The 12,027-nt window shown below is 57.7% G+C and overlaps 1 protein-coding gene across 1 annotated transcript; it reads right to left on the bottom strand.

Annotated features, from left to right (window-relative positions):
* Positions 1-4,474: 4,474 nt before the first annotated feature.
* ZSWIM9 (zinc finger SWIM-type containing 9) lies at positions 4,475-9,703 on the bottom strand. The gene is made up of 3 exons (XM_087827280.1): positions 9,420-9,703; positions 8,315-8,627; positions 4,475-6,828 (listed from the first exon to the last, which is right to left on the bottom strand). Exons 1-3 carry the CDS (start codon positions 9,692-9,694, stop codon positions 4,648-4,650), a joined length of 2,769 nt encoding a protein of 922 aa, XP_087683406.1. The 5' UTR covers positions 9,695-9,703; the 3' UTR covers positions 4,475-4,647.
* Between the last annotated feature and the right edge of the window lie 2,324 nt (positions 9,704-12,027).

Genomic DNA, 12,027 nt, shown 5'->3' with positions numbered 1-12,027 from the left:
GGGCCCCAGGGTCGCCCCGGTGACCTCAGGGGCGTCAGCTCGGGGAACCGAGGAGCCGAGGCGTCCTCCGGGGCGGCTCGGGCCAGCAGGCAGGAGGAAAACACGCGTCCGGCGGCTGGCTCCCCCGCCACCCTCTCCTTCAACTCCTTTTATAAACTCCCTCTGCGGGGGGCCTCAGTTCACCAAAAGGGAGCGTGCGCGCGTCGGACCAAACGCAAACCCAGGAGCCCTTTCCGGGGCAGCCTCTCCGAGCGCCTGGAATTTCCCAGCTCGGCCGAATCTCAGCCGACGGCAACACTTGAACACTCGCGGCCTCGCAGAGCGCCGCCCCCGCCGCCGCTGGGCTGGGGGTCGCTCCAGGGTCGGGGGCGCTTTGTAAGGTCGCGGCCTCCCCCACCCCACCCCCCGCCAAGGTGAAGGGCGAACTCCGGGCGCAGCGCGTGGGCCGCTCCAGGCCGCCCCTCTTCTCCCCGGCGGAGAATCGGCTTCTGCAGCAGCTGCTCCCAGCTCGCCCGAACCCGCCCCGCCCTGGGTGTGCCAAGCCCCGACGGGCACACTCACCATTTCACCCCCACCGGCCTCGGGCGCCGCGCAGGAGCTCACCCCAGGTGCGAGGGCTGCAGAGCGGCGGGCGGGGCCGCTGGAGCTGTGCAAACCAGAGGCGTCAACTAAACCAATAAAAAGACACCCCCCCGCCCCCGCCCCAGGAGGGATCCCGGACAGAGGCGCGCCCCGCCCAGGCACACCCTTTCTGCTTCCAGACCTCCCATCAAGACGGACAGGGTAAGAGGTTAATGGGAAGAGGAGGAGCTAAGCAGGAAGGGGACCCCGGGACCCGCACCCCAGCCTTCCCGCGGGACCCGACCTCTGGGAGCCCAGGGTCTGACCCCGCCCCCAGAGATTTGCATATCCCCAGACCCTCCTGATCCTGGGAGGCGCAGGACCACCCAGCGTCTTTCCTGCCTCCCAGCCTTTGACCCTCGCCGCCTCTTCCGCCAGCCACAGGTTCCCAGACTTGGAACCCGGTCCCAGGAACACTCTGGATTGGTCCTTCCGAACTTTCGGTATTTATAGTCTAAATGCCTTGTGGGCACAGTTGCTTCTCCTGGAATTTTATTTGATACGACCCCAGCGAAGTCCCTTATTGGCTGAGCTGCTCAGACTTATACGGGACAACAGGTGACAAGATGACATCCTGACACACCTTACTTGGCTCTGATATCAAAACAGTCTAATTCTTAAAAACTTTGTTTTTGTCATAAACAAGTGGATGTGAAATCATATCAAACCAATATACAATTTTTATGAAATGTCTTCATTTCTAGTGAGGCAATTCTACCCTAAAGCGTATGTTGCCTAATATTAATATATACCTTGTTAAGAAACAAAATTTAACTGACTAAATTTGAAGATCTAATTGGCTTTATTAAGTGATTCACGAATAGGGCAGCATCCCATCTACCAACTAGAAAGAAGGTTGTACAAAATGGAAAGTTGTTATAGGCAAGAAGGGGCTGGTACAAAGAAATTATGTAACAGGGCATAGGGTATATAAAAAAAAAACCCTCACATTTAATTAGCTAACTAACCAACAATTAAAAATAAGAATATATTAACAAAACTTATAGTCTAAAATACTAATAGTTTCACATTTAAGCATGTTACAGGCAGCAGCAGTTCCAGTTCCCCTTTTCACCAGCCTTGACCACAGGAGTGTAGCAGATGCCAATGGCAGGCCAGGCCTGCAACATCCTGTCCCCAGGCAGCAATAAAACTGGCAGACAGAAGAAACACACCAGACACTGACACACAGGAAAGAGAACATCGAAACCACCCAAGAGCTGGAATGTGAAACTGCAGATCACCAGAATTCTCCTCTTCCCCCATCCCCCAAAAAACCCCTTTGACTACCCTGAGATATTAAGATGGTTGTTAGGCATGAGCCTGCCATCTTCTCAGGTTGTGGGCACCCCAATAAATCACTTTCCTTCCATCAGCACCTGTGTTATGTGTTAGGCGTAAGGGCAGCAGGGAAAAGAGCTTGAGGGTCATTTGGGCTGGTTTCAATGACACTCCCTACCCTCGCATATGCATAGCCTCCTCCTTACCAACATCACTCATTAGAATCCTACTGTCTCGGTCAAATCCCAGCTCTGTTATGTCCTTGCTATGTGACATTTGGTTGCTTAGTCTCTCTTTGCTACAGTTTGAAGATAATAATAGTACGTATCTGAGGATACATAAGTGAGCATGAGTACCAGCTCTAACATTCTACTTCCCCAAAGGACCTCGATTGCCTATTAACCCATGCTTTTTCCAATGATTTGTGTTCCCCAATTTTGAGCAGTTTTTCTTTTAAATTATTGATTTCAGAGGAGGCAGGGAGAGAGAGAGAGTGAAACATTGATGTGAAAGAGATACATTGATCAGCTGCTTCCGATGTATGCGCCGGGATGGGGTTTCAAACCTGCAACCTAGATATGTGCCCTGACCGGGAATGGAACCCGCGACCTTCCGGTACATGCGAAGGGACGACTCTCCAACCAACTGAGCCACGCCGGCCAGGCCGTATGTTCCCCATTTTTAGTAGTCAACCTGCCCCCACCAAAATATAAGCTTTCCTTCGTTTCCCATCATCTCTCCAGTACCTAGAACAGTGCCTGTTGAAACGGAAGCGCTGACTTGGAAAGATGAAAGAATATAAACGGCAGACTGGCTAGCAGAGCTAGCGCTTCATCCGGCTTCACTGTTGCTGTGGTGACAGTCCAGCTTGCCGGGAGAGTTCCAGCGTCAATAACCTAGGTCCTGACCCCAGCGGGCTCAGCCATCGGCCCCTGTACCTGAAAACTACAACTCCCAGCAGGCTCAGCGCCTGCGCAGTGTAACGGGCTGTCCCGGCGCCTGAGCACCTAGTGGGGACACTAAGGCTGGGGACAGAGGAATGTGGAGGAGACTTGGCTCGCTGAGCGTTGTAGGCCCCTCGTCTCTCCCGGCCGCCCGGGTCGGAGGGGTCTGGGTTCTAGGACCGTTTGAGGGGAGCAGTGGGCATCGCCCCGGTCGCCATGGTGACGGGCCGTCTCCGAGAGCAGAGAGGATTCACGCGCGCGGGGTGGAGGGGGAATCCAGAGATGGACGTTACCATGGTAACCCTGGAGCCAAAGGGGCGGGGCGAGAGCAAAGGGGTTGGTGGTGACATGGGAGGAATAAGAGACCGGAAAATGGGTGCCCTTGGGGAGTGATGGAGGAATCGGCTTGAGATACGAGGAGTTGGGGTGCTTCTAGGGGAACTGGAGTTTTGAAGGAGTGGGAGTGTTTTAGTGAATTCGTATGTACTAGGGATTTACTGGGGTCACTGGGAAGACCAGTACGCTCATAGGTAACAGATGATTTGGGGGAAGTGGAAATGCAGTAGGGGCGTCTATCACTCAGAAATCATCTGCAGAGCTCCTACTGTGTGCCAGGCACAGCCAGATTTTGGAAATGCAGTGGCGAGAGGACAGATGTGACTGCAGAGGAGTTAGGGGGTTCTGGGAAAGGGAGGGAGGGCGCTGTCCCCACGGGAGGGGGGCAATTGAGAGGAATTAGAGCGATATGGAGAAGCTGGAGGCTTTACAAGGAATTGCTAAGTGCTGTAAAGAATAATGTTGAGAGAGGATGGGGTGACTCTTTAGACGAACTGCCCAGGGGTGGCCCTTGGGAGAAGGTGACTTTTGAGCAGAGGCCTAAGGGATTGAACGGGCATGTGAGGCAGGAGGAGGCGCGAGAGGCCCTCAGGAGGAAGCCTGGGGTGCCTGTTTGGGGCCCTTCACTCCATCTGGCCCCGGGGCCTTGCTGAAAGAATGGAGGGGTGTTGGGTGGACCAGCCCAGTTTCCCTCCACTCTGTGCCTCTGACCCTCCCCCAGAAGTCAAGAACTCAGCATGGAAACCAAAATAATACTGTTTTATTCCTGCCTTGAAGCACTATAGTCCCGCTTGTTTTCCTCCCCCACTGGAGGCCCCCCAGACTCCCAGCGCCCCTCTTGTTGGGTCTTCTGAGAACGACCAATAGGAAGGTGAGGGATCCAAGCCTCCAGGCCTTGGACAGATACCCAAATCACTCCCTCTCCTGTCCCCATCTCTCACAGTTGTCCTTGTCGTGTCTCCTGTTCTTCCCCCTCCCCCGCCCCCTCTCCTGCCTCCCTCTGCCCTTCGGTTTCTTCTCCAGTTCTGCCTCTCCGCTTGCCCAGTCTCCTCCCTTTCTCTCTCATCTGCTCCCCTGACCTCTCCTCCAAGTTTCCTCTTACTTTCTTCCCTGCTTTGCCCCTGCCCCTTGCACTCCCTGGACTTGACCAGTCTACTCCCGCCAGGCTGTCACGAGAGCCTGGTGTCCTCCCCTCCCTGTGTGTCCTTTCTTCCTTCTGCCCCAGCCTGACCCTGTCTGTACCTCCTGGCCACCAGCATCTTCCACACCTGTGACTCCAGGACCTTGGAGACCACTGACAACTTCCCCTGGGACCCAAAGAGGCCAACTGCCAAGACGAGGTTCCTGGGTGGCCCAGGAAGTAACCAGAGGGGCTGGGGTGGCCTCCTGGGCCTCAGCCTTATCTTTGGGGTCACGGAATGCCCCCCGCCTTCACAGTGGAGAGTGGCGGGCAGGAGCCTGAGGGTCAGGACTCCGGGGCTCTCCCCCAGCAGTCCCTGAGCAGGTCCACGTGGAATAAGGCCGCCCCGGTGAGGAGGCGCGCGGCGAAGAGGTGGCGGCAGGGCAGATGCCGGGCGGCGTGGATGGAGCAGCTGCAGCGCGTCAGGGCCCCGTCCAGGAAGAAGTCCGAGGTGCCGTCCTTAAGGGCAAAGCCAGCTCCAGTCATATGGAAACCCCGGGTCCCATGCTGCCTGGCAAAGGCCAGCTCCTCGGCCACCAGGTCGGCCAGCTCTGGCCCACAAGCTGCTCGGAACTTGGCCAGCGGCTCCCAGTCCACCTCCTTCGGTCCTGACGGGCAACAAGGTCTCTTTGGTTCCCTTGGGCCTTCTCCTTCACTTACTTCCTGCAGGCTGTCCCCTGCAGCCAGGCACGCTCTTCTTGTCACTACCCATTGTGGATCATCCTCAAACACAGTCCCCATAGGGGTGCCACGCGTGACTCCATTCCCCAGCCCTAGACACCTCCCTCCGGTGTCCACACACTCCCTTCCCTGCCCTCCTCTGCTCTTGGGACCCCCAGACCGAGCTCCCCCTCCATCTCCATTCTCTAGGCCTGTCACCCTTGTGTCTCCCAGCTGAACCAGAACTATGTCCTCCAGGTCCCTTCTTCTTTTGACCCCCAATCTCACTCCTCTCTCTTCTCTAATTTCTGGCCCTCTCCTCTCCTCTCCCCAGTGGGGCCCTCTTTGGTCTCTGTTCTCAGGGACCAACCCCCGGGCCTTCTCCAAATGGACCCCCCTCCAGGTTCTGACCTCCAACCTCCCTCCTTTCTCTGCTTCCACTTGAGGCACCTTCTGGTCCCTGGTTTTCAGTCCAGGGACCTTTGCATCATGTCCCTGGACCCCCCTGCAGGTGCTCCCCTCCAGGCGCCTGGCCCTCTCATAATCAAGCTGAGTCCTCCTCTGGTCCGTGGCCTGCAGAACTCGAATCCTTCGCTCCTCCAGCTGGGCCATCCTCCAGGCACACCCTTCCAATCTTCTCAGGCCCTGGTCCTCCAAGTGGGCTCCCCTCCAGACATAACCGCCCAGCCCCCAGTCATTCACACCCTCCAGGTGGGCCCCCCTCCAGTCTCTGATCTCTAGCCCCCTCAAGTGCTCTTTCTCCAGCTGGGACCTTCCCCAGACACTCCCTTCTAGCCCTTTCACCTTATGGTTCTCCAGCTGGACGCCTCTCCAACATCGGATGTGCACCCCTCTCTCCTTCTCACTTTCTAACTGAGTCCCACCCCGGTCTCTGTTCTCCAGTTCTCTGGCCCACTCCAACTGGGCGCCTTTCCAAACGCTTCCTTCATTTGGGGCCCCTCCCCAGTCTCCCTTCTCCAGGCCCTTTGCTCTCTCGTTCTCCACCTGGGCTCCCCTCCCCCGTTCCCCCTCCAGCCATGGACTACCTCCTTCGAGGCCATCGAGCGCCACCTCTCCGGACGCATCAGCCCACTGCATGGCCACCAGGTCGCGAAGGCACTGTGCCATGCTGCGCGAGGGGCTGAGGCGGCGCAGCAGGCGCCGGCGGTGGCCGCGCACCAGGGCACACGCGTCCAGGTCGCGAGCTGCCTCGAAGGCGCGGAAGCGCACCCACATGTCGTGGCGGGACGCCCAGTTGCGCTCGAAGTAGTCGACGAAGGCGGCTGGGCCGTGGGCTCGCAGCTCCGCCAGCGCCTCGGCGTAGGCGGCAGGTGACAAGGCGCCGGCAAGACGACACAGCCGCGGCCACAGGCCTGGGTCCTCGCGGCCCGCGCCGCCCAGCTCCTGCGCCTTGCTGAAGAGCGTCTCCAGGCCCTGCGCGCGGCAGATCTGGACGCGCGCGCCCGGCAGCAGCTGGCGCACGGCGGGCAGCTGCGCGGTCACCTCCGGCCCCGCCGTCAGGCAGCGCACGCGGCCCTTCACATCCGGCGCGCTCTGCAGCAGCGAGGCCAGCGCGAAGCGCAGCAGGCTCGGCGTCCCCGGGCGCGCCACGCAGCAGGCGGCCTGGCGTGCGCGGCCCGCACCGTCCACGCACAGCACCGCCAGCAGGTCCAGCGCTCCCTGCAGTCCCGGCAGCCGGTCCACCAGGAGCATGCGCGGGAAGCGCCGCAACAGCGCCCGCGTGCGTGAGGTCAGGAGGAACACGGTCTCCACCACCGCCTGGTTCTCCATGAACACCAGCTTCACCTGCGGAACGGGGCAGGGAGGCGGGGAGGGAGGTCAGGGTATGCCGGGGTTGCCGCGCCCAGCTCCCCAGCCTGGGGGAATTGGCCATCCAATCATTAATGTGGGAATGCAGTTATTATTTTGACCGGCAGGAGGCAGTGCAGGGGGGGGAATGGTTAAAAATGTGGGCTCTGGAGGCCAATTGCCTGAGTTAGCGATTTTGGCACCACCATCTAATAGCTGTGTGATTTTTGCACACTAGACAGCCTCTCTGTCTCAGTTTCCTCCACTGGGAACAAGGTATCTGTTCCTTCACGCTCTGAGAGGCAGTCTAAGGCAGCGGTCCTCAAGGTGTGGGCCCTGGACCAGCAGCATCAGCATCGCCTGTCAGGATCTTGACAGAAATGAATCATCTCAGGCCCACTCCGACTTGCTAAGTCAGAAACCCTGGGCGCAGGGCCCAGCAACCTACTGTGACAAGCCCTGGAGGAGATTCCTATGCACGCTCAAGTGTGAGAGCCACTGTCCCCATCTCTACCTCAGGCTCATCCCTCATCTTTTCCCTGCACTGGGACCTCCTCCAGGCATGAAAGAAAAGCACAGGTGGTGGTGGGGGAACAGTTTTCTTCCCTTCTTTTCTTCTCTCCTTCCTTCACTGCTTCCCTTCATGTCTACCCCAGCCCTGAAGTTGGATCAAAACAGCAGAGATTCCTCGTGGAGGACCAGCATTCTCCCTGTCCCTCCAGCACAAAGGCCTTGCTCCTACCTCTGAGCCTTTGCATTGGCAGGTCCCTCTGCCTGGAATTCACTTCCCTCTGAAGACAGAATGGGGGTCAACTAACTGTCCCTCTCCTCATATGCAATGCAGCACCCTCCCATCTAATGCTTTATCTGGGTGCTGGGTACAGGAGTGTTTTCACTTTGTGAACACACATCAAACTGTATACTTACCATTCATGCATTTCTTACATGTGTTCAGTTTTAAAAATGTTGCTTTTTAAAACAGTGCCTCCCATCACTTCGAATCCTCCCCTTCCTAGCACCCAACCCCACTGACATTATATCATGCTTGGGTGTGTCTGCCTATTGTTGGCTTCTCCCACTACAACTGCAAGCTAGTGTCACCAGTTACCTCTGCACGGTGGCCAATAGCCATCAGTGACTATTTAAATTTCAGTTAGTTACAATGAAATAAAGTTTAAAATCCAGTCCCTTGGTCCTACTGGCCACGTTTCAAGTGCTCAATAGCCAGCTGTGGCTGGGGGCTACCCTGCCTGCAGCGTAGAACCACAGACCATTTGCATCATGGCAGGAAGTTGGACTGGGCGGAACTAGAGGGCGAGTTCTGGGAGGGCAGGGACCACGTGCATCTTCTCAGCATCTGCATCCCCAATGCCTCAATAAGTTCTTAATGAATGCAAGAAAGAATGAATGAAAGGAGTGAATGGATGAGTGGGAGGGTGAATGAACAAATGATCTGCCTGGCCTGTCTCTCCCCAGACCCCACCTTGGCCTCAGGGTCCGCATGGAACAGTCCCTCCAGCACTCGAAGGGCATCAATAACGCTGTGGTCGCGGTCCTTGCAGTAGGAAAGCAGGCGGTGTACATCCGCTGGGGCCAGGAACTGTTTGGAGATCTTGTTGGTGGTGCGCACGGGCAGGCAGGTGTTGGCCAACAGACGCCCAGGGCGGAAGTAGTAGGCGAACTCAATGGGGCAGGCTGGGTGTGAGTGGGTCAGCTGGCACTCCGTCACCACAAGGCGGTCCCGCAGGGGGCTCAGCTTGACGATGATGAATGCAGGGCAGCCAGCCTCGTGGTGCCTGTGGGAGGAACAACCGACCATGGCCCCCATCACATCACCCTGCTGCCTTTTTCTTCCTTCTCTCTCCTTTTCATCATTATTTTAAAAAATTAAGAATGGTTTCAAGCATAGAGAAGAATAGAGGGCCTTAAGAATATGCTGGTGTCTAACCTTGGGCAAGTCACTTCAGTTCTCTGTGCCTCAGTTTCCTCATTTGTTAAAAAAGAGGTTATTATTGCCCTAGCTGGTTTGGCTCAGTGGTTAGAGCATCAGCCTGTGGACTGAAGGGTCCTGGGTTTGATTCCAGCCAAGAGCATGTACCTCAGTTGCAGGCTTGATCCCCAAGCATGGGACCTGGTCCTGTATTTACTTAATAGATGTACTTTTTTCCCCTCCGTCCTGTGGCTTTCTCTGCAGATCTGTCTCTGATCTCTTTGTATGGGTATAAAACCCAGCTTTCACCTGTTTTTCTGGCTCTGTCTGGTGTCTCTGGTTCCAAGTCTCCATGTTTCTGGGTTTTCTGAGACTTTTGTTCTTCTTCTGCCTCTTGGGTGCCTCTTTGCCTATCATAAAGTCTGTAAATGGAGCCCAACCTGTTTCTCACTATGTGTGACTGTGTCCCTCCAGCTCCATCTCTGTCTCTCATTCTCAGTAAGCTTCCCCTCGACTCTCTTAGCCTCTCTGCAAGGTGTATTTAGCTGTTTTAGTTGGTCTCTCCCCCAATCTCTGGGAGGGGGGCTCTGTGCCTACCCTTCCCCTTGCTTCCCTTACCCCTCTAGCACCTGGCAGGGTGGTGGCTCAGCTCACTTACCCCATGGCAGGCCGGCTGGGAGCACGCACATCCTTGCACACCAGCCGCACATAGCTGTACTTAAGCACGTCAATGAGTGTGTACAGTGGCGGCAGCCTGGCCCAGTGGCAGCGTGTCAGGTGCATGGAGCTCTGGACAAAGAAGAGTGCCAGCCGCTGCTGGCACCATGCGTCGAAGAAGCGGCTGAACTCAGCCCAGGAGAAGAAGGCCCGCTCCAGCAGCTCCTGCTCCCCCTGCTCCTCCTGCCCCACCGTCATGCCAGGTGGGGGCTCCATCCTGGGACGCCTGAGTGAAAGGTGGGAGGACATGTGCCTAAGACCACAGACCCATCCCACCCACCTGAGGTTTTCTACTTCCTCCATTTTCTACCTGCCTCTCTGGTGCTGGTGCTTCTATGCAGGTGGAGCCCAGGCAGGATACACCCCCCCCCCATTAATCTATAGATATAAACCTCCACCCCATCTTTTGCCACCTCCTGCATCATTCCAGGGACAGTTGGAAACTGTCATCCTGATACCTAATTCTAGCTCTGGTTCCCTCCTCTGTAGATGTTACCCCTACATACAGTTGGGGTCCCTCTTCCAAAATATGACTCTTAAGCTCAGTTGTAGACACTTCCTCAAATGTGTTCCCAACTTCCCCTCCAGATGTGTCTCCTATACACGGCAGTAACCTCTAGTGCCCCATTCATATAGAAATCTCCCCTCCATGCCTCTACACTTGTCTGTACAGCTGTGCCCTCCTCAAAGATGTTCCATCTCCAGATGTGCTCTCACATTCAGTCATGGACCCCTCATCCCGTCATATTCTTCATACACCTGTGGCTCTCTCCTCCCTGATGTGTCTCCGATAGGCAGCTGTTGCCCCTTCCCCAGGTGTAGCCCCTGTGAGTCCACACATGCAGGTGTGGCCCTGCTTCCTAGAACTGCTTCCACATCCAGTTGTACTTCCCACATCCAGTATGTACTTTTCCTACAGGTGTGTGCCCCATTCGCTTGTGGCTAATTCTCAGAAGTGTCACTAGTATTCGCCTGTGTCGCCTTCCTGCTCGGACGCGCTGCCCCCAGTCCAGCTGCGGCCCCCTCCTTCCGTCCACAGGTATCGTCCTCCAGAAGTGCGTTATCCTCCCAGACATGGCCCCTGGTCCTCAGGCTTCATCCCTCCAGCTGCTCCCCGGTCCAGCTACGCTCCCCCCACCCCCGCGCAGCCCCTCCCAGTTCCGCCCGCTCCGGCCCCTACGCTCCCGCTGCCCCACCCAGTTGTGCCTCTTCCCTCCCCCAGATGTGCACCCTTCCCGCCCCTCCCCAATCACCTACCCGCCCCGGAGCGGCGTCCACCTCCCACAATGCCCCGCGCCGAGGCCCTTGCTCCCGGGATGCCCCGCGCGTCCTCCCGCCTCTCTTCCCGCCGTGCCTCGCGCAGCCGCTTTGGCCGAATCTCCGTCTTTCCCCGTCAGTCACTCCAGGGACCCGCAACCACGTCCGCCGGTGCAGACCGAGGAAAGGCGCGGGCCTTTTCCCAGAGTGCTCTGCGGGAGGGCTCGCGCCACCTCAGCCCCCTCTCCTAGCCTCATCACTCCTTGAAGACTACAACTCCCAGCGCCCACCGAGCCGCGGCTGCGCGGACGTCGTACAGGCCCCGCCCCTCACCTGGCCCCGCCCCCGGACGCCGGAGTCTGCGCGCGAATTCCGTGGCGCGAATTTGGGACTGTAGTTGAGCGCCCAGGGGTTCCAGGTGTGACGCCCCGGACTGCGACGCGCGGGGCCGGCGTGAGGTAAGTGGGGCCGCCCTCGCGGGGCTGAGGGACGCCCGGGGCCCGCGGCTTTGAGGGTCGGTCGGCTTAAGCGGGCGGAGCGCGGTGAGGAGGGGAGAGGGCCAGGCCAGGTAGAAGGTAGACGCGGGCTGGAGCCAGTTGGACGGAGAGGGTTTCGCGCGAGGCCTAGAGGGCCGGGCCCACCTGGAAGGTGGCGTGGTTAGGGAAAGGCTCAGTGGGCTGGGGCCTCCGAAAATTGGAGGGGCTTGGGATGCGGGCCACCTGAAGGGCGGTGTGCCAGGGAAAAGTTTAATGGTGAGCGGGGCCGAGGAAAAGTTGGAGGCAGCGTCAGCTTTAAGAGGTGGGCCCAGGTGGGTGGAAGTGGGGCCAGGGAGACTCATTGGTAAGGTCCAGGTTTCGGCAAAGGCCTCGGGAAAGGTCGGGAACCTCCTCGGATAGGGCGTGGTCTGGTCTCCGGTATACCTGTGAGGGGGCGGGGCCAAGGGGAGGGCTCTGAAGGCTGGGCTGCTGGTGGGAGGCCCAGGTCTGGGAAGGGGTGGGGCCAAGGAGATGGTCGCTGAAAGATCTGGGATTTTGGTTGCCCACATGAGTGGAGGGAAGGCCAGAGGAGCTTGGGGAGGGAAGAGAGAATGATCTTGATGCCCTTAGGTGAGGGGGAAGCTTGACGGGTAAGGGGGAGGGCACCTGGGAGCGACAAGAAAGGAACATTTGGGAAGGGGAGCTAGCTTGTGAACACTGAGGGGGATTGGTGAGGGGAGACAGGAGAAAAAGGGATTAAAGACATCACTGTTTGGCCATCCCCATTTCAGTGCATTTGAATTTCTGACTTTTTAT

The sequence above is a fragment of the Miniopterus natalensis genome, chromosome 18, assembly GCF_054644295.1.
Source record: "Miniopterus natalensis isolate mMinNat1 chromosome 18, mMinNat1.hap1, whole genome shotgun sequence".
Taxonomy (NCBI): Eukaryota; Metazoa; Chordata; class Mammalia; order Chiroptera; family Miniopteridae; genus Miniopterus; species Miniopterus natalensis.
This window is presented reverse-complemented; position numbering and strand designations above follow the sequence as displayed.

What these genes read in the sequence shown, in the direction of transcription:
- ZSWIM9 (XM_087827280.1), bottom strand. Translation starts at nt 9,694, where the DNA reads ATGGAGCCCCCACCTGGCATGACGGTGGGGCAGGAGGAGCAGGGGGAG. An exon ending in CCCAGCCGGCCTGCCATGGG is followed by an intron (nt 8,628 to 9,419) that starts GTAAGTGAGCTG and finishes TTCCTCCCACAG; the next exon opens with GCACCACGAGGCTGGCTGCC. An exon ending in ATGCGGACCCTGAGGCCAAG is followed by an intron (nt 6,829 to 8,314) that starts GTGGGGTCTGGG and finishes CCCGTTCCGCAG; the next exon opens with GTGAAGCTGGTGTTCATGGA.